Below are 21,520 nucleotides of genomic sequence, written 5' to 3' on the forward strand. Positions count from 1 at the left end.
GGGAGGAGGCGACCGGGGCAGGGACTGGGGCAGGGACAGGGAGAGGAGGAGGCGGCCGCGCGGCCCTGGTGGACAGGCGCTCGACGTGGTCAGTGCGGGCGGGGGCTCCCTCTGTCCGGGCAGCGGGGAGGGGGCGCGAGAGCGGGGGCCGGCGAAAGCCCGTCCGTGCCCCCCGCCGCGGTAACGCGATCCCGTGCCCCCCTCGTGTCTGTCTGTCTGTCTGTCTGTCCCGCAGGCTAAAGAGGCGCTGGAGAAAGGGGAGGTTCCCGTGGGCTGCCTGCTGGTGTACGACGGCGAGGTCATAGGCAGGGGTAGGAACGAAGTCAACGAGACGAAGAACGTGAGTTGGGGTCCCCCCGGGGACGCCGTGTCTGGGGCATTGCTGTCCCGCCCTGCCCTACCATGCTCTTGTCCCTTTACTGAGTCTCAGACGTGCTCTCTGGAGGCCTTTAAAGTCACCTGGGGGTTAAGAGTGAGAAAAGCGTGACTCGTGCAGCCTTTTCTGCTGAACTTCTTTCCATAGACGCTCCAGAAACAGTTCATTTTGTTAGTAGACTGATGTTTTCATGTGATGTGGTGCGGCTGTTTGAAAAGTACCGAACTCTAAATTGGAAACCCAACTCTCTTGCTTTTCTAGGAAAAATTCCATAGAAATAAAGGAATAAGTAATGAAGATGCAGAGGAAGACAAGCAGTTGGGAAGTTGTGTAGACTTACAGAATACGTAGAGTAACCACATGTCACATTTAGTTTACAAAAATTCTTCCTTTTGACCAAATTCTTCTTTCTAAAAGATATTGCCTGTAAATTTTAGACATGTTGCAACTTTAAACATCAAATTAAATCTTATACCTGCTGAGAGACCCATTAAAGCCAACAGGGATTTTGTACAACTGGAAGTTTTGTATAAATGAATCTGATTGCAGGATCTGGCTGTAGTTTATATTAGATGTCTCAAATCTTAAAATATAATGTAAAGTGAAAATTAGTCTTGTAAGCTCAAAAATGTTACAGTAAAGATGAATCGTTATACTAATTTGTGATACAGGACAGTTGTATTAAGATGATTCTAATACTACTTAAGAAAGCCAGATAACTGAGAAGCTAGGTATCTCATGTTACACTGTTGTAAACACTGTGGGAAGCAGACACTTTGTGGGAAAAATCATACCTGAGATATTAATACTGTGTAAAAATCATATGTTAATAGAACATAACTGACAACACTGCTAACAAAATCATAATCAATTTAAAAATACCAGGAAACTTTCAGGCTTTTTTGATATCAGGATTGTCTGAATACATACTGAATACATACTAAAATGCAAGTAGCCTGATTTTAAAAGATTCAGCTGCATTTTGGAAACAGTAATCTGCTAATATCTTTGAAAGCCAAGCCTTTATTGAACTGCTGTTTAGCTCAAGTTTCAGTTCTTTTGTGGCTTCATTTTCATAAATGTTTATATTACAGTGAATGGAAATGCTGGGTACTTAGTGCTTCTAAATATTTTATCAGATGCTTAATTGCTCCATATAGTCTAAAAGAAAATATAAGCTTGCAAGAAGTACTTGCTAGGAAATGTGAATGCAGAAAATTGTTTTCAGTTTTCTTCTAATGGTTTCTGGCATTATTTAGGGACAATCCTTGGGGAAAAAACAACCCTCTTGAACCATCGAGGCAGTTCCAGCAGACATCATAAATGTCAAGGTTTGTTTTAAAACTAATTTCTTGTCCCACCTTATATTGAAGGACTTCTCCAGAACATCATTCCTCAGATGGGTAAAAAACATCTGATTTCCAGTTTTAAACGTTTTATGTTCTGTTTATACCTCTCTGTTCTTGTGCCAGCATCATCCATTATTTTACATAGCTTGGATGTATTTAAAGTCTTATTCCCCTTTGGCTTTTGTTTTTCCCAAGCCAACTGTTTAATTTCCTTTCAGAAGGCAGGCTTTCTTTCTGTGTTCATTTTAATAATGCTTTTATATAGCCATTCCAGCTTTGATTCATCTTTCTTGAATTCACTTAACCAGAACTCTATACTTTATTCCAGATGGAGTTTCTCTTGTGCTTTGTTTGATGACAATAATACCTCCCATTCTCCCTGGAAGAAAGTCCACTGATCTTTTCCAGAGCTTCTTTGATCTTTTTTGTTGCTGTTTTGTTATTCTTCATTTGTTACCTTGAATCTTTTTTTACTCCTATCCAGAAGACCATTCAGCTCTTGAGTGACATCTGACCCTGTCACTTCTCTGAAGTCTCTCATCATATGAAAGACATCACATAGTCAGCTGTAGGTGTTTCTCCAGTTAATGCTGATGTCACAACTGAAAACATTTAAGCAAAATGATCTTTGAGTGTCTTTGCTAATTGGTTCCCTCTGGACAAATATTATCCCTGTCAATGCAACATCTCTTCTTGCTCACCCTACCTTTCTTGCACTAGGCCATTTTCCCCAAACTCACAATAATTTCACAGGTTGTACTAGATGCATTGTAGAAGTCCAGAGAGGTGAGACTGCTGTTTCTTTTGCCTAGAAAAAACATTTGTCAAAGAAAGTACTAGGTCAGTTTAGTGTCAGGTATCTTACTGATTTTTTTGTTTCATTTGCCTTTTATAAGGATTAGTTTGTTAGCTTGTTTTTCAAAGTTTGTTATCTTGCCTGTTTTGCTCTTGAGTCTCTCATGGATCTCCAGGTGTCAGGACTGTGCATCCTTCTTATTTTTCAATACAGTGACTCCGTTTGCTTTGACAGGTTTCAGCCATGCAATACTCTCCCTTGATGTATTAAAACGTTCCTATGATACTGGCAGCCTTATGCACAAGTTCATGAGCATTTTTTGATGGCAGTGCTTTATCAACTTGGGGGTTTGCTTCTCATCCCTCTTCTATGCCCTAGGCAATTTCTTAATTTTAAATACCTAATTCTGTGTCTCATACACTGTAATTTGTGCTTTCTTACTCTTATTCTGCCTTCTGATCACATTCTCTGCATCATTTTTATTGAAAACACAAATTATTCATTTTGTTTTGGAGTAGTACTATAATTATATTTGAGCCTCATCTCAAGGTCACTGTAGTAGTACTAACTCCTTTTTGACGTGTTTTCTCTCAAGGTATTTTTACTTCTCTCAAGTGATTTTTCCTTTAGCCTTTTCTTTCTGACCTCCAAAATGTAGCTTTATAATATATTGACTTTTTTAACTTATTGAAAACTTTCTTCTTGATTTCAAAAAAATGATCATTTATCCAGTTAGATCTGCAGTCCTTCCCTACAATTCTGCCCTTGCTCAGGAATCAACTTGCCTCTAGCCCTTGTGTCAAATAAATTCTGCCTTCTCCTTAAATAGGTCCCTGCATTCTCAGATCTAACAGACTGAAGTTAGGAGCAGATAGCATCTTCTTTATGCCCTCTTTCATTCTGTTCTAAACTGCTCATTTTGGTAAGAAGATTTAGTTACTGAAAACTCTCCATTATTTTCAGGCTGTCTCCTGTCACCCTGCATAGTTTCTTTCTGCCCTGTACGTCCATAGTAGGATACGTTAATGTCAGAGGTACTGCCGATTACTCTGTGGGAGTTATTTGCAAAATTTTGATCATCCCATTCTTCTGGGAAAAGTTGCTTTTGGAAGAAGGGAGTTTATATACAGCTGTGTTTGTTTTATTTTATTTTTAAAGAGCATGGCTGTGGCATCAGCATTTCAAAATATTTAGGCATGCCATTACTTGTCTTCATTGGGCAATAGTGTAACAAATGCCTGTGTAAGACTGTGGTTTTCAACAGCCTGGCGATTCATTCACGAGCTTGTGCCAGTACTGTGTTCCCTCTGGCAGCTCCCACACTTGCTTGTTCACAGTCTTGCCTCAGACCATCCTGAAAATTTTCTTCTTTATAGCATATGTGACCCTTCCCAGCTACAAACATTTTTTTTGACATCTTTATTCCCACGTGTGACGCAATCATTCACTTCCCAGTAGAATGCTCTCTGTCTTAGTTCCTTAGTCAATAAAAAAGGCTATCTAGTCATAGCTTAATACAAAATAAAATCTTAAGACAGACCTAGAAGGTGGTTTTTCCCCATATTTTGTCTTTAAGGGGTATCTTCAACAAACATGTAAGGAAGGAGCTCAAGAAACAAGAAGAGAGTAGTGTAAACCTTCCCCTTGCATATCCTTTCCACTTCTGAAAGTGAATAGGTTAGGGACTTCCAGAGCCCAAGACTATATCTGGATCATTGTTTCTGATAGCTGTCTGTGCACATATCCTCCATGAATTTGTCTAAACCTTTCTTGAACTCATTTATGTTTTTGGCTTCCATAGCATCCTGTGGCACCGAGTTCCACAATTTAATTATGCGCTTTGTGAAAGAGTACTTCCTTTTGTTTGTTTTATATCTGCTGCCTGATAATTTCATTGGGTGCCCACTTGTTATGAGAAGTAATAAATCACAATTATAACTGTGATTTTCCACATTCTTCTTGATTTTTTAAAAACCCCTACTGTAGTCCTCTTAACTTGGAAAACTAATTACTGTATCTGGTGAGTTAAGAGCCATAATAGTCTAATTAGTCTCTGAACAGTCTCTTTACTGTTCTGTAACTTGGATAATCTTTTCTCACTGTGAGGTGAATTTGTCCTGGTGTTCCCATGTCTTCATGATGTCAGATGACCAAACCAGGGTGTATTACTTAAAATCTAGGTGCAGTGGGATGTAATAATATTCCATATTAGGGTAATCTCTTGTGGAGCTGTCTTGTATTACTGCAGAAGCTGATATGACCTGCAGCATGGCTTTTCTTAACTTGTGCTCCCAAGATCAGCAGAGGCCTGAAAGCTGCTAGGTGTATGCAGTATAAAGCAGTGTCTGAGGATAGAGGCATGTTTTCCTCTGGTAAAGAAGGCTTATTGCTTACAGAGGTGAAAAGCCAATCTGGTGAAAAGCCAATGTGGTGTTCATGTCTATTTTAATCTGAGGGGCATAAAAATAGAATAGCCACCACTTACATGTTTGAGTTACAGTAGCAGTGGTAGTTCTGAGGTATCTTCTGGAGGGCATTGTGCTTTGTGTCTCCATAAAGTGTGTACACTGAGATTCCAGCTGATGCAATCTCATTTATTCAACTAGGGAACCTTCATGGCAACATTTCACTAGTAGGTCTAGAAAGATCATGTCTGCATATTGATTCAGATCCGTGTTCTTACTCTGAGTGGGTTCATTACTATGTTAGTTCAAATTACAAGTGCACTCCCAGAATAAATTTCTTGATTGTGTCTGCTTACCGTTTGTGCTTCCTGCTTTGGTTTGTGTCTCGGAGATGGCAAGCTGTCTTCCTTGCAGATGAAATTATGCTGAGAAGATGCACTGGGGGAGCATCCCAAATGCACTCCAGCTGTTGCCACAAATACACCGTCCATGGGACTAAACTGGATGTAGGCCACTGTGAACATCCCTGAATTGGTACTGAGTCCTCAGCAACATTTTGCTGTACAGATACACTCCTCTTGGCACTGCACTGTTTGTTAATGTAGGCATAGGCAACATAGATCTCTGTAGAAGTTTTAAAACATTTTTAAACAGTATTAAACTTAGCAATAAGTTACAAGTTCTCTGCCATTTATTGTAGAGCATCTCACTGTTATCACTACAGATATTCACATGCTAAAATGTTAACCCAAGTTCACGTATTGAGGGAAAGTTATCTAAGGTCACATGAAGCAGAGGTACAAGTATAATTGGGATTGATTAAATATTAGTCGAAAACATCCTTTTTTTCAGAATAGAAAAAAGAAGGAAAACACTAGCAGTCTTAATTCAAATAAGCATTAGGCTCTGTAACTGGAGAGTCCCTTTATAACTAGTACTTTGTGGTATTTTTGCTGTGATGTTTGATTGGCATAACACAATGCTGCAGACATTTCAGAGCGATACTGGGAGATTACTAATTGTTTTTGTCTCTCTGCAATTAAAGTCGACACTTCTGTTTAGGTTTTTGTACCATAGGTACTGAGATACTAATCATTCAGTTATCTTGGATTAAAAAAAGAGAAATTAATATTATTCTGCCTTTTTGTAATCGGGCATATGCTCAATCCCTCTCTTGAGGGACTTACTGTTCTTGTATGTATTCCCAGGCAGCAGTAAACCTGATGCAAACTGAAAATACTGTGTCTACACAGCATGCCAAGCTTTTCCAGAAACATACTGAAGTTATTGCATATTCACAGTGCATTCAATCCGTGAGGGCACAGTAACATTGCCAGAGGGAGGAAAAGGTACCAGCTAGGAGCACTTTTCTAACATTTTCAGAGAAAGTAACCCAGTCTGCATTCTTGCTCTTGGAAGCACAGTGGACTGTGGACTAGATCAGGTGTTCTAGTGGGCTTTGTATGTCCCTTAAGCTTCAAGTAGAGCTTTCAGCTTACTATGCTGACATGACTGGGAGAGGAGAACTTCTGAGCAGGTTACTCTGCCCAGGAACAGGTAGAAGAAAAAACCGGTTTGCCCTTGTGGATCTTGTGTGCTGCACACTAGCGACTGAGGTTGAGGTTGGGTATGTTCTTTCTTGGGCTGAGTATTTCTTCTGCAGTTTGGGCAGCATGAAATTTCTTTTGCAACTTGAACCAGCGAAGAGCGTTACATTACTTCTGTAACAAAAGTGAATAAATGCAAACTTTCAGAAAAGATTTATTTTTATCTCCTAGGCTACTCGACATGCAGAAATGGTAGCGATCGATCAGGTCCTTGACTGGTGCAAGCAACACAACAGAGATTATACGGAAGTGTTTCCACAATTGGTATTGTATGTAACTGTAGAGCCCTGTATCATGTGTGCAGCTGCTGTGCGCCTGATGAGTATCCTTTCATGCTTATTCACACTGGGAAACCGTATGTCAAGGCATTACTCTTTTGGCAGTGAGCCCACAGAGAAGGGCTTGACGCTGTCAGGGAAAGCCAGAAGGGGTGGTCTGAGGGTCTGCACCCACCTCCATTTACTGCATGGTGAATAGCGGGAGACTCAAGAACGACAGAGAAATGGTGCAATTACGACAAACAGCTGTTTCTCTTGGAGATTAAAAATATGTTTTAGAGATATCTATTAGTAGGTAAAATGAGCGATGCTCAGTTCAGTGTTCAGTTTTTAATGTAACAATTGGTAAACTGTGTATTTTTATTCCTCAGCTTTGTGATTCATGCTTCTCCTTTTCCGGGGAAGGCTGGATGTGCACCTTCAGCAATATATCTTACATTACTCAGAAGTAAGTTCTGATTTTATGAGGCAAGAATTGCAGCTCAAACTAATTTAGTTTGAAAAGTACAAGCACATCTTAGTGAAATTTAAGACTACTTAAATCAGGCTACTGTACTTCCTACTTGCTTTTCACTTTAACTTAATACCTTGACTCATTCCCATAAATTCCACGGGTTGTATATGGTTGTCGAAATGAGCGATTTGGAGGCTGTGGCTCAGTTTTGAGCATCTCATCTGATGATATGGTGGACACAGGAGACCCATTTGAAGTAAGCTGTGAAATGTTTCCTTTTGTTTTTCAGCTAGGATGCTGTGTCTGGCTTAACCAGGCTTTGAGAATGTTATGCGTCATGTTAAGAGGACTCAGATGGAAGATGATCAAAGTCAAGTAAACTTGACTTAATAAGAAAATAATGTAAAAAACATTAGGTCCCTAAATAAAAGAAAAGCCTGATGACAGTCTTAAATTATTAAAAAGAATGTATCAAAGGGGAAGGGAATTATATTCGTGGAACAAGGTAAGAATTAAATAATCTAAAATATGTGTAATACTTAGAACAGTAAGTGTAGGCTGCAGGAAGAGACGAGGGAAAATTGTTTTAAAATGCAGAATGTATAAACACATAATCAATAAAGATCAAGTAACAGCAACTTACCAAGTTACTCTTTTTAGCTGAGCCATTGGAAGTGATTGTGTTTTTGCTTACAGTTTGTCTGTATATGAGATAAAATGCATTAGCTTAGACTTACTTCGTATAGTTTAAATCCCACAATAAATCTGGACTGCACAAGTAGCAGAGGAGATTTAGTTTAGGTATCAGGAAACTTTCTGAACAGTAAGGATACTGGAGGACTGGAACAGTCTGGGAAGAAGGAGGCATCTTTGTCATGTAGGAAAGGCTGGACAAGCATTCAGTGGACATATAGTATACATAAATCTAGATGCTTTACGACATTGTACTACTATACCTATATACCCACACGTACATATAGAGAGTATTTATAGCATTATCTTTATTACAGTTGTTGATGATCCTGCCTTATACAATGATACCGATTAGGGTTCTTGGAGTTCTTTTCCACACTTCATATTTATGATTTACTGAATGTAAAAACAAGTAATATATTTCAGCATTTTAAGTAAGCACTGAAAACTCAAGGCTCAAAAGAATTTAGTTCAGCAAGACAATACTGTTTGGCACTCCAGTGTACACGTATTAGGCGTCTTTCTGTCGGGGTGTTAGTGAGACTAGCATCTGAATTAATTTGTATAGTCAGTACTGGAAGAGTGTTCATTTGCTAACATTGGCATGTGGTATTTAATTTTTTTATATGTTCAGAAGAAAGAAAGGAGAAGGTTCTTGCTGCTACAAATCCTTCCTTTGTTTCTGTAGGCAACTGCAGTGCAATCTATGGGAGTAACCAATTACTTTCTGTGCCGGTGAAGATTTGTTTAGTGTGAATGACATTCAAATGCTTTGTCATTACTGTTTGTGGCCTGGAAAAGTATTTTGGCAGGACCAAAAGGGTCTGAGAGATGACTGTTTGGTAAAGAATAGGTGTGTGGATGAATGTTTTCTGGCAGAAATCTCATTTACAAATACCTAGCTGTATGTCTCTTATTTCCAAGTGCCTGAGGAGTATATGTTTGAAATACATTAGTAAGAAAGAAATTGTAGGTTGCATAAAAATTTTACAGAAGTTACCAAGAAAGTTTGTTTTAGGGAAATTATTTACTCTACGAAGCCTCAACTTCATATTTTTCAAACATATGAGGTATTTAACCTGAAAAGGAGATTTTTCTGACCTGTAAGTTGACGGTACAGTTGCTTAAAATTATTGTGTACCTGAGGCATTATTGTGAAGTATGGAATATGTTATTCTCAGATATGCTCACTAACATCATTCTAATTTGAACAGTGCACTTCTGGCTATCGTGCCGAAGAAGCGGTGGAGTTGTTAAGAGCTTTCTACAGACAAGAAAATCCCAATGGTAGGTTTTACATTAATTTTGTATCCATTTTGATCCCTGCCTAATTTAAAAGAACAATGGCACTGGTATTACTGTAATTCACTTCTGATAATTTTTCTCCCTTTCTGTTTCTTCTTGGCAGCACCAAAATCAAAAGTAAGGAAAAAGGATCGTCGTAAGTAGCCGCGCTGGGGAGGGAGAAAGAAACTTACCAAAAAATTATATGTGAAGGTTTCTTCAGCGTCCTTGTTTAAAATGTACAGTTCAATCAAACTATGTCTGATTTTCTGTACGGAGTTTTTACTAATAGGATACTTACTACTTCTTCCTGTGTTTCTATGTATGTGATTTCTTGCTATCATAATGACCAAAAAAAATAAATGGCTGTTTTTTAGAAAGAGGAAAATTTGTGGTTCAAGTTGTTTACAGACAGATGGATCCATTAAAATGATGGCATTTTGTACAGCACATGTTTGCTTAGGCAAGTAAATCTCTTTAAATCTCTTGGAAGGTTACATTTGTAAGTCCTTTATAGTCCATGTGTGTGTATTGAATCAAAAGGCATATAAAGGAATTGCAGAGTCCTTGAAGACTTGAGATAGGACCATTGTAAATGTTTCTTCATTGTTTTTTACACCCCCTCTAGCACAAGCCAGATTTTCAGACATGATTTCTGAAAGTCACATACCTGTGCAGACAGGTACATATGGATGATCACGTCTCTGTGTGTGCTGTTGCTTAATAAGGTGAGCAAACATCACTTGGCTCCACAGCATCTTCATACAAAGTTGTGGAGAAACTCTCTACAACTCTCTTTAGACTGTCCACTCTGCTTGTGAATATTAGTTTAAGAAATGCTTTATTTTTAACAATCCACTAAGAAGTTGAAGCTGTTGTCCACTACTAAATTATAGTAATTGAGACAGGCAGATACAAATGAAAACCAGGAAATTGGTAATAGCATGAATAAAAAATATTTAAGATTATTATCTTTTCGTGGTGTTGGTTGGCTTTGTCATTTCCATGTACATTCCTTAGCAGTGCAGTAATTTATAATCCAGAAGAGGGCCTTCAAGTTCCACTAATGAATTAAGAATATAAGTACGGTTCAATCTTGATTTTGTACCTCTTAGTGGATAATTATATTAAGCATGAAACTGTTTGTAGTTTATTTGGCTGTTATTCAGAAATTTGAGAAATGCCCTAGCTTTTATTTTAAATGCAAAAGAGTGACTAAAATTTTATTATTATAAGAAGTGAATACAATTAAACCTTTTAGATATTTCAAATAAATACTTTCAAAAGTTGGGGTTTTTTTAAATATTAAAAGCATTACCTTGTCACATTATTATTCCTGATAACTTACAATTTGTATTTTGTCTATTTACTTATTGTTTACAAAGTGACATGGGGAAAGAAATGTTTTTACCATAATAGCTATTCTCAGAGTTTAAAAATAATATTCCTTTAACTTAAGCCCTTTAACTGACATCAGCAGCCTATCCTATTCTCCTGACCATTACTTACAGCACTCTTTGAGTCTTTCCCTTTCCATAAACAAAATAAGTTATGACTGTGTTTGTAGATTCCATCTGCTTCAGAGCTCCAAAGGCCTCATGAACCAGACAACTAAGCTGGAAAAACTATTTAGGAAAAGACCATTTTTAATGACTGTGATGGCTTTATTGAAAAGATATGGGCATGCCTGTGCTTGCAGTATGTGGTATTTGGCTGTGATAGAAGCTAGCATTCAGTTCTCAACCGGACTAATTTCTTATACCTTCAAGTCATTGAAGTCCAAATTAAAGGAAGGCATTAGGCTTGTGGCTTGTTACTGACATTAGTGACAGTAGGAATTGGAGCCTTCATACTGTTTTGGACTAGGACCTAAATCTCAACACTTTTTCTTCTTCAGAGGGACTAAGAACACTTATCTTTCCCGCTGCCTTCTTTCAAAGAAGGATGTTAGCATTTGGATAGTGTGACAGTAGGAGCCATTTAGGTAAGTAGAAAGATTACTGGTAGTAGGACAAAACACACTTTAAAAGCTGTGTCCAATTTTTCAACCCTTAAATTGGAACAGAATTTTTTTGTAATAGCAGTCAGTGGTAACCTGTCACTTAAAGAACAGTTCAAGTCTTGCACAAAATGAGAAGAGACTGAAGAGGGGGACAAAAATAAAAATTTCTCTTAAGAGTGATCAAAGACAATAATGTGCATCTTGGAACAGAGGCATGACAGATGAATAGCATAGCAAGATAAAAGCTGTTGTTTTACAGAAAGGTCATAAAAGATACTTCTGTTTACTGTAATGTGTAAGCAAAAAACCACAATGGTCTAATATTAAGAGGCAAATTTGGATGTATAGAACTGGTTTTTTTGATTTGGTTGGTTGGGGTTTTTTTTGTTGTTTGGTGGGTTTGTTTTTGGGGGGGGGTTGTTTGGTTGGTTTTTTTTTGGTTTTGGGGTTTTGGGGGTTGGGGGGTTGAGTATAATAATTAGCTTAGGGAACAAACTGCTGAAAGATTACCCCGAAAACAAAAATGTAACCCATTCACCTGAAAATCCTATTATGTATATGAGTAAGAACAAATGCAGATATTTTTATAAAAGAAATAAATCAACTCTTCTTGTGAACACAAGCTTCTCATCAGAGCCATGGCATGATGTCTTGACAACCATCAGGGGTGCAGCTGTCTCCTCCTCGCTCCCCCCAGTCAGTGCTCTCCTTCCTGCCTGCAAATGGCCATCCCACCACGGTAGCAGCAGCTCTGGCAGCAGGAGCCCGCGGAGGCTAGTCTTGTGCCACTGCCCTCGGACATGTGCCTCAAGCAGGTGTCGCAGTCTGATGTGCCACAGCTCTTCCTAACCATGAGTTTTGAGTTTGTCAGTGTTTGTTACAGATTGAAAAACCTGAGTGTTCCACAAGAACTTACAGAGATTCTGGGTAGAATGTTCTAAGTTCAGTCTCAGAGAAACCTCTCCATGACTAAGCTCAATGCAGGGACTGGAAGAAGGCAGGAGGCAGCCACAACAATTATAACCTGATGAGTCAACTGGTTTCAGTGCTCCAGGTCAGAAAATGAACTTAAAAATCAAGAGAATTAGAGAATACAGAAAGAAGAATGTCAGAAAAAGAACTGAGCCATTCTTGGAAGCTTATTCAGTGAGAAGATGCTTGCTCATGGCTGTGGAAACATAGGCTTGGTTTGTAACTGCTGCTACCAAGTAAAATCCTGCAGCAAACTGGGTTACACAGCCTGGAAGAAGTGTTGCTGTCTGTTTGCTGGGGACCTAGTGTCAGGTTTTGGCTCTAGCCCTGGAAGAGTGTCAAGAGCAACAACTTTAATTGTTCCTGACACCTGGAAAAGTCAGAGCAGCAGCTTATAAATAACGCTTTTCATTTCACAGTGCTTTTACCTATTTTTATCTATTTGTTTCTAGGTTGCCACATAGCAGGGCCTCAAGAGCAGCAGTATTCAACTGGTTTATTTAAAGAAGTTTAAATTCTTCACCGTTTTTCCCTTGCTGCTTGATAAATAAACACTTAGGCTTCAGGGTTACATTTACCTTGGACTGCATTTTTACCAGTTCATCACAGGTAAACATGATTTTATTTCAGCCTTCGGTTTGCTTGTCAATAGCTTGACATCAAAATATATTGAGCTAGCTAGGAGGGCAGGAAGCAAAACAACATGTCTTTGTCTCTGCTAAACCGATTACAATTGACAATCTAAGGCTATAATAAATACGTCTTGTGACTTGCACATTAGAGGAGAGCCTGAATTTAAATTATAGCTTTGGGTTTTGAAATGCTCACTGATCCATTCCATTCCCATTAAGAGCGCCTTCCGCTCTGCAAAATTAAGTGATCTCTTTACATGACAGTTTAATTTAATTAATTTATTTTTCGATATGTACATTTATGGAATTTCTCCATTAAGCTTTTGAAATGTCTGTAGGTCCTATGCATTAATGTAAATGCACCATGGCCCATAATAACCTTTGGCAGGCTTAGGGCACTGATAAAAAGATTATATTTTTAAAAACTAAAGTCTTCAAACTTTCTCGGTGCTTGGCAGGAAATCTATTTCTGTGTTTTATTTGGAGCAAGGCTCGGGAGCCTGCAGCCAACAACTCCAGTGTAGGCAGTGACTGTTACATTTTAGAAGAAAATACATTTGAGGCTAAATGAGAGAAGGGGAGAGGAAGAGAATTAGTGCAAGAGTACTAGAAGCAGCTGTTTGTTTTGCTTTGTGACTGCCAATATGTACTCTTATCATTAAAGTGCATCTAGAGACAAGGTATTTTCTATGAAATTACTTTGCAAAACATGGATCTTTGTCTTTTTAAGGGACTGCCCCAAAGGGGTTCATCTTCCTTTTTCACAATAGCTTTGCACTAGCCAAGAATACTGGATTCTCCCTTTGCCTCCTCCTCCCTCCTTTCTAAAAATGAACTTTTCAGGGAAATATGGAATTCAGAGAAGTTTGAAGGAGAGCAGATGGCCAAGAGTGATCCAATAGGATGTAAAACTTCAGTTAGGTAGTTGCTTGGCAGGCAAGGACAAGTGAGCCTGTGATGTTTCCATAGTGATGTTTTTACATGGTGCCTTCCTTTTGTCTTTTAAAAATCTAAGTGATTTAAAAAAAGAAAAGGGGGGGGTGAGGGTAAAATAATATGAAGGGCTCCACCAGGGGCAGAGACTTGGGCTCATCTCTGATTTCTGCATGAACAGTGACGCACTGTCCTCAGCTACAGTCGCACACATTAGCCTCAGTTGCTGTGGTGTTTGTCTTGCTGGATAAGGCAGGGACAGCTTCTGAAATTAAGATATATCTCAGAATGTAGTGCTCTAGGAGGGGCAACTGTTTAGGCACTGATTTTTGTGGTGTCAGGTTTTCACGTTTACCTGTGGAGGAAGGTTTGCTGTGGCACTTCTCTAACCTTCAGAGCTTTCTCTACATGCAAGAGGCAGTGCAATAAAAATTAATGCTTCCTGTGACTTTGATTCCTACTTTCTCCTTTCAAGCCTTAGAGGTAGCCATCACACTCATATTAATTTGTGAGGATATAAACAACAGCCATTATCTGTATGACCACACTGCGCAAGAGAAACAAGGTTTGTAGGGAGAGGCAATATCTTATTAAGCCAAATGACAACTGGAAAAAAACAGGCAAGCTTTTCAGCAACCAGCTGTAGGGATGCCGAGTTCAAAAGCTTACCAGCTTTTTCCACACACTTAATGAAAGTAAAACGAAGATTAGTAACTATGTACCATCTCCTTGCAAAACCTGCTTTTCTTGGAGGAAAAAAAAGGACAGATTTGTCTATCAGCTGGTTTGAGCAGGAAAAGAGGTTTGTTAGGAGACTGGACTCATGGTAAACTCTGCTTCTAACTCTCCAGCAGAACCCTCCACTGCCTCTGTACAGATGTGTCAGCACGTACGCCAGCACTTTGTGAGAACCCAATGCAATTTTCCCTTCTCGAAAGCTTCCCAGCAAGGTGCTGAATGCAGCAGCTCATTTACTGACCCCCTCGCCCTAGAGCAGGGATACTCTGCTGAGGAGAAGCAGGTTCCTATTGGGGGGTGCTGTGGGACAGCAAGAGTGGTTCACGGTACCTGTGGTTTAGGAATCCCAGGATGAACTGCCCTGAATGCTGTGGTACAAGCAAATGAAGTCAGTTTATCCTGTGAACAAAGTTACCTGGCTGCCCTTCTGTGCTACAGCCTCACTCGTATATTACTAAATCTGTCCCTGGAGACAGCAAATACTTCCTTCTTAAAGAAATTAATTTTCTTGCCCTCTGCAACTTTTTTGCAGTCATGCTGTGCAGCACTTGTACCAGCAGCAGCCTGAATGAATAATTCAAAATGATACCTCTTTAGTGCACTTTTAAATATCTGTGTTAATCCCGTCAGGGTGCTCCATCAGGATGCTCGAGCTGCCAGGGACAAGGCTGAAAGCTCTCAGCCATGATTACTCTCAGCCACAAAACCTTGATTACTTACAACACAGGATATTTCAGAAGCATTTCCACCACAGGGAAAATCTGACAGCTTCAGTGTGGGCAACTGCTGCTCAGGGAGATTCAACCTATGGATTTACCTATAGATGTACAGGGTCCTTGCAGTGCTGCTGTGCCACAGAGGACAATTAGGGAAAGGTATTACAGTGGGTTGGGGCTGGCAAAGTGGAATGGCTCAGACTCTTGTCCCTCTCTACACTCTGCCATGGATGCTTCCTCAGCACTCACTCACTTTAACATATTGTACTGAAAGTTTATTCTGTTCATTCCTGTGAGCCTTTGATCTTCCCTTATACTCTGTGGCAGAGTTACAGAGTGCTCCAATTTGGAACCACCTGCCTATTCATTTCAGATTTCAGACCACCCTGAGGCAGTGCTACTCAACAGCCAGCAGCACTTGCCTGTGTGCCGAGCATATTTTCATTTTGCACCCTCTTTTCTCTCCTGCTGCCCTCAAGAGCAGCAGCAGCTGCACAGTGTAGCTGAGAAGCAGCAGCGGTGAGAAGCCTCTGCCCTCCTGCTGCTGCTTCAGCTAGAATAATGCCAGCTACTAAGAAGGAATAACCAACAAGGAGCCTAATGAAACAGCAATCTGGCATCAAGATGTGTATATAGTTGCCATTTGTTAAATTGACAGATGACATTTGGAACATGCAGCCCCTATTCATTTTTTGAAGCTAAATACTGTCTTGAAATATAGTCTTTGCCATTAGTGTTAAAGCTGATTTGCAGCCCAGACAGGTCCAGCTGTGCTTTTACACATTTCTGGGCATGAGGTCAGATTCCTAGCAGCTATAAGACTTTTTTTGCGATGAACTGGACAATTAATGAACAATAAGGAATTACCTGCCCTCCCGATTACCTTGAACCCTACCTTTATTTTTCCCCTGCTACTTTTTAATATAGAATCCCTTATACTCGGGAAAAAACATAGGTTTTGACAAACAGTTTTTAATCAACTGAAATTTCATCATCTGCTACTTAGTCCCACTCGTTTACATTTTTATGTATCTACAATAACAAGGTGCCAAAGGAAAGTTCCAAACACCTTCAGCAATAGTTCAAAATTTATTCATGAGCAACAAAACCTCATCTTTCTTGGAGACAAATACCTCAGACATTATATTTTAGGAACAGTTAAAAGTGTGAAGGGACCCAGCTCATCCAATTCAAAAGCATAGAAATCATGGTGAAGATGCAATATTCCTTTACACCTTCAAATTGCTGTCAACACTTTCATGATAACTTCCATTTCCAACTCCAGAAATACTCAGAAGAATAAGGTGCCCAAACTTTATCAAAGGATTTTAGACAAGTACTTGGCTGTTACCTCATATGCTGCTTCATCAGTTTTATTGATAAAGGCCCAGAGAAGTCATCTGACTTGTTTATTTAATGTTTTCAAAATCATTCAATTTTAACACTAGGAGGTCATTCCACTACTATGACATCTACTTATTTTTGCATATAAAAGAGCAAAAATTAAGCCTTCCAATATGCAGAAAAATTGGTAATGAAATGGCTACTAATGACTGAAGGGAGTGAAGCATCTTCCATGGGTGTATGCCAGGCACAAAAGCGTAGAATATAGCATAGCTTCATCTCATGTCCCTTCAGTGACTGAACCAAAGTTGGAAAATGGTAAAGTCTCTTGACAAATGCTTTCTCCAGCAGCTAAGGTAAGAGAAGGTAAGAGCATGGCCAGCAACCCTTTCACTGTGATTTGCCATGAGGCACAGGTTTGCCAGGAGTCACAGCCCCACAGGAGCCACAAGAGGAGCAAGAGCCTGCAGAATGTTTGAATCACAGGAACATTTTCTTTCTTTAAGTTAAAAAAAAAATCTTAAATGATTTACATATGAATTGCTTCTAATGAGGACACACAAGCTCAGTTTTCCAGCAGACTTTTAACAAGGCCAAAATTAAGGATACAATTACATGGCAGAATACTAGACTGAGATCTTCATGGTTTTTATGTCAACAGTGAAGTCAGCCACTGCTGGTGGGTGGGAAGCAGCTCTCTTTGGGGATGTTGAGCTGGTTGATTTTCTGATTACTTCAGAGAATTTTAAAAATAGAAAATTATAATAACAGGCCTACAAGACTCTGTAGCAGCTTTCTGATTAATGTGAACCTCAAGTTACATGCTAAGTTCTTGTCCATAAGGTATGCTGTTCAGACATTTTCTAGATGCTATTTAACGTGTGTCTTCTGAGTCACATTAGTCAAAAGAATGGGTCTGTAATTTAATTATTGAAAATGGTGCATCAGTGACTTATTTCCCAGGAAAGAGAGTTAAAAAACCCCAACACTGCAATTAATGCTGAAATGGAACCCTTTTGCTTTGGCCTTTCAAAAAATTTTCCATATGGCAGGAGCCAAGTGAGACTGAAAGAGCTTAGAAAATTCTATTAGAAAGTCATCTTCACCCAGAGCTTTCCCAGAGACCAGAGGTTTTATGACTCCTTTTTATTTCTTCCTCTGCTTTGGGACTACCTAACTGTTCCCTAATTTCCTGCAGAATTATAGGTATTTCAAATTTACTTCAGAGACCTTCAGTCTGCTCAGCATTGCAAATGACTCAGATTAGTTAAGGATTTTAGAACTCAAAAGAGATGTCCTTCAGGTCCACAGTGGTTGTAGCTTGTATGACAGATGACCATCACAGGAATAACATAACACACTGTGCTTGCTTTCCTTCATGATCGGTACAGCCAGCAGTTCACAGACCTTTCCTCAGGGCTCTTATTTTCTTTTTTTCCACTATTTTCTAAGCAAAAGATTCTCCATTTTTGATTCCCATAGAAATGTAAGTAATTATTTGAGTCCCATTGAGCAAGAGACCCTCACTCTACGACTTCTTCAGAACCATGCAGTTTGAAAATTTAGAACAGAAACTTTTAGAACCTGAGCAGATAAATCAACAAAATCATCAGCATAGAGGATTCTCAGTGGGGTTCAGACACTCTCCCAAACTGAAGCAAGAAGCCTGGAAAGGTTTTTAAGCGCTGTTATGTCCAAAAGTACCATGAGGTGAAAGTTCCGTGATCCACCTCTCCAGCCTTCTATTTACACCACCATCTTCCAACTTCACTGAGTATCTTCTGGGTACTTTGGGCCATCCACACTCTTCAGAGGAAGAGCAGGCCTTGCTGCACCTACTAGTGGGCTGAAATATATTCTGACTGTGCCTGACTCATCCAGGCAGTCTTGAACACACACTATGGTGACAAGCATGCCTGAACTTCCTTTCAGAGATCTCCAGAACACTGCCTGAAGCTGTGCAGTGTAGGTGCCATAAACTGTGCATATGGCACATAAAGATGAACATGAATGAAGTCAAGACCCCTCTGATAGACAGTGTGCTGCTTAGCAGTTTGGCTGAACTGGGCTACCATTGCCTTAACTCTTTTCAATTAGTGCCCTCCGGGAATTTCATAAAAACCAAGTGATATTTCTTTTTGGCCTGTAGAGTGTGCTTATTTTCTGCCTGACAAAATATAAGGATCAGAAATAGAAGGAATAAGAAAAAAAAATGACAGAATGGAAAAATTCAAATAAACACAAAAGCTATGGCAAGTCCGAGTGCCACAAATGTAAAATGCTAATATGCAACATCACTGAAGCTTTGATCTGTGGAATGTGTAGGACACACATGGGAGCCTGTTTTACTTACAAGGAAAGAAAACAGTCCTGCTTCCAATACATTAATTTTCTAACTTCCTTTCGCTAAAAACATGTTTGTTTTTAAATTAATTACTTTGGGAAAAGGAAAGAGAAATGTGTGCAGTGGACTTGGAGGACAAATAAATACTAATTAAAAAAAAAAAATTAACCAGGCACCCACAGAGCATGTTGGAGACTGGGTTTCTGCTCTTCAGCTATTTCTGGAGGCCGAAGGAGAACAAATGGACTGAACTAGTTCTTCCCTTCATAGCTGTTGCACCAGAAGATCTGCACCCTTTGTCCTTCAAGGTACAGAGCAAGGCACAAGGAGATGCAAAAATAATGAGCCACACAATCTACACACACCAGGTTTTTTACTTGATCTTTAAAACATGCTCTATTTGGGAGACTCGAAGTTTGGCATGCCAAAGCTTGGGATTGGACTAGATGCAATCTTTCTGCTGTGGAGAGCTAGCTGTTAATACGTATTTCAAGTAGACTCTGCTCTCCACCACTTCTAGCCACTGCCTAGAAAATGGTGAACTGATGTTTGTGCTGGTAAGTCGCTTCACTGGTCCAGGGGGACTCATAACAGGAAAACCCACCAGCTATAAAAATCACTTCTCTCTGCCCACCCTCCCCTTCTCTCTCCCCCTAGAAGTCCTGCTGGCTCAATGTATTTATATCCCACTGGGGTCAGATGTATTTATTTGGTTGCACCCCCCAGCTCCCTCCAGTGAGTGCACAGCATTCAAGCTGGGCTTTGGTGGTCACACTGCACTTGTTCTGCCCTGCATACATAAGCTCAGAGCCTAAAAGGTTCTGACCACCACGCATGTGGTTAGTTTTCAGAGCAATTCAGACTTGTGCCTGACTGATAGAACAGTCGTACCTTTTGTTTCCAGGGTAGGTATTTTCAGTGTGTCCTACCTGGCCACAGTTTTCAGATCAGGCTGTTCCTGTGTTGCAGTGTAATAAGCAAAGGCAGATGATCCAGTTCGCAATGTCTTTGCCTGAAGAGATATAAATCACATTGTTGGTATTATTTCTTCACATGTCGTGTCATTTGCTGAACAATTAAGTGTGTGCTACTGAAGGATTAATAAGTGAGCCAAGGCTACAGAACATAATGCAACTTGGCAGCAAGAGATGACAATGCAATTCTTTAATACTGTAATGTTATTTCATATGAAACCAGCTGATGTAAAATCAATTCCATGCTAAAATGTGTTTTCCCCTTCAATCCTCTTAAAACAAACAACCAAAAAAAAAAGTGGGAAGGATACCAACAGACCATAAATAGTCTCTAAATAATGTGTTACAGACTGATGTTGTGGCACTCTCACAAACCCATATTTATATTAAAAAACCTCATATGTGTACATGATATAGACTATGAATTATAATAGCTGAAAGTACAAAAAAAGTAATGAAGGTATATCTACTCTACTATTCATTACATTTCATCTTTGTGAGAAAATGCTATTCTTATCCCAAGCTATATACCTTACAAAGTTAACACAAACAAACTATATGCTTTAGCCATATCAAAATCTAAATACCTACATCCAAAACATGCACAATTACGCATAAGTGTATTGTAAACTATACATAAATGAGTAAAACCCACTAGTTTTAGGCCTTTTCTCAGTGGAATTCTATTTATCATACTTTGGCAGGTAAATTGATAGATTCATCCTCGCAAAATTGCAATTCTTTCAATAAAGGTGAGCCTCTGGGGTGTGATTTTGGACAGTGTGTCTAGGATAGCTCAACATTAAGATCACTGGGACCCAGAGTGGGTACAAAACCAGTCAGACAGTTCAAAGGTTTTCACTTTTGGCTATCTTTTCAATAACTGCTTGAGGGGCAAAAGATGCTGGCCCCTTCCAGCTCCTGGGGTGGTGTCACGAAGAGCCTGTCTCTGCAGCGACTGCTGGCTCTGGCAGCCATTGCTTGAGAGAACCAAATAAACATCTGGGTAAAATCTTTGTCGGTGACATGGAGAATGGCATCAAATGCACCCTCAGCAAGTTTGCCAATGACACCAAGCTGAGCAGTGCAGTCAACATGCTGGAGGGAAGGGATGCCATCCAGAGGGACCTGGACAGGCTTGAGAGGTAGGTCTGTGCCAACCTCATGAAGTTCAACAAGACCAAGTGCAAGGTACTGCCCTTGGGTCAGAGTAATCCCAAGCACAGGCTGAACAGGTAATGGATTGAGAGCAGCCCTGAGGAGAAGGACTTGGGGGTGTTGCTGGATGAGAAACTCAACATGATCTGGCAACGTGCACCCTCATCCCAGAAAGTCAATCGTGTCCTGGGCTGCATCAAAAGGAGCATGGTCAGCAGGTTGAGGGAGGTGATTCCCCACCTCTGCTCTACTCTTGTGAGACCCCACCTGGCGTCCCCAACATAAGAAGGACATAGACCTGTTGGAGTGACTCCAGAAATGTGATGAAGAGGAGGGTCATCAGAGAGCTGGGCATCTCTGCTGTGAAAACAGAGTGAGAGATTTTGAGTTGTTCAGCCTGGAGAAGAGAGAGAAGACTCTGGGGAGACCTTATAGCAGCCTTCCAGTACCTAAAGAGAGCTTATA

General features: G+C 39.8%; 1 protein-coding gene across 1 annotated transcript; it reads left to right on the forward strand.

The window, feature by feature from the left end:
- Positions 1 to 21: 21 nt before the first annotated feature.
- ADAT2 (adenosine deaminase tRNA specific 2) lies at positions 22 to 9,630 on the forward strand (the record flags this gene model as incomplete). The annotated part of the gene is given in 7 exon segments (XM_008932348.3): positions 22 to 68; positions 70 to 88; positions 236 to 340; positions 6,705 to 6,855; positions 7,415 to 7,521; positions 9,173 to 9,245; positions 9,367 to 9,630. Coding segments are annotated over 7 exon segments (543 nt in total), but the record flags the coding sequence as incomplete, so codon positions are not given.
- Positions 9,631 to 21,520: the final 11,890 nt, after the last annotated feature.

Source organism: Manacus vitellinus, unplaced genomic scaffold (assembly GCF_001715985.3).
Source record: "Manacus vitellinus isolate BGI_N305 unplaced genomic scaffold, ASM171598v3 scaffold_4_pilon, whole genome shotgun sequence".
NCBI lineage: Eukaryota > Metazoa > Chordata > Aves > Passeriformes > Pipridae > Manacus > Manacus vitellinus.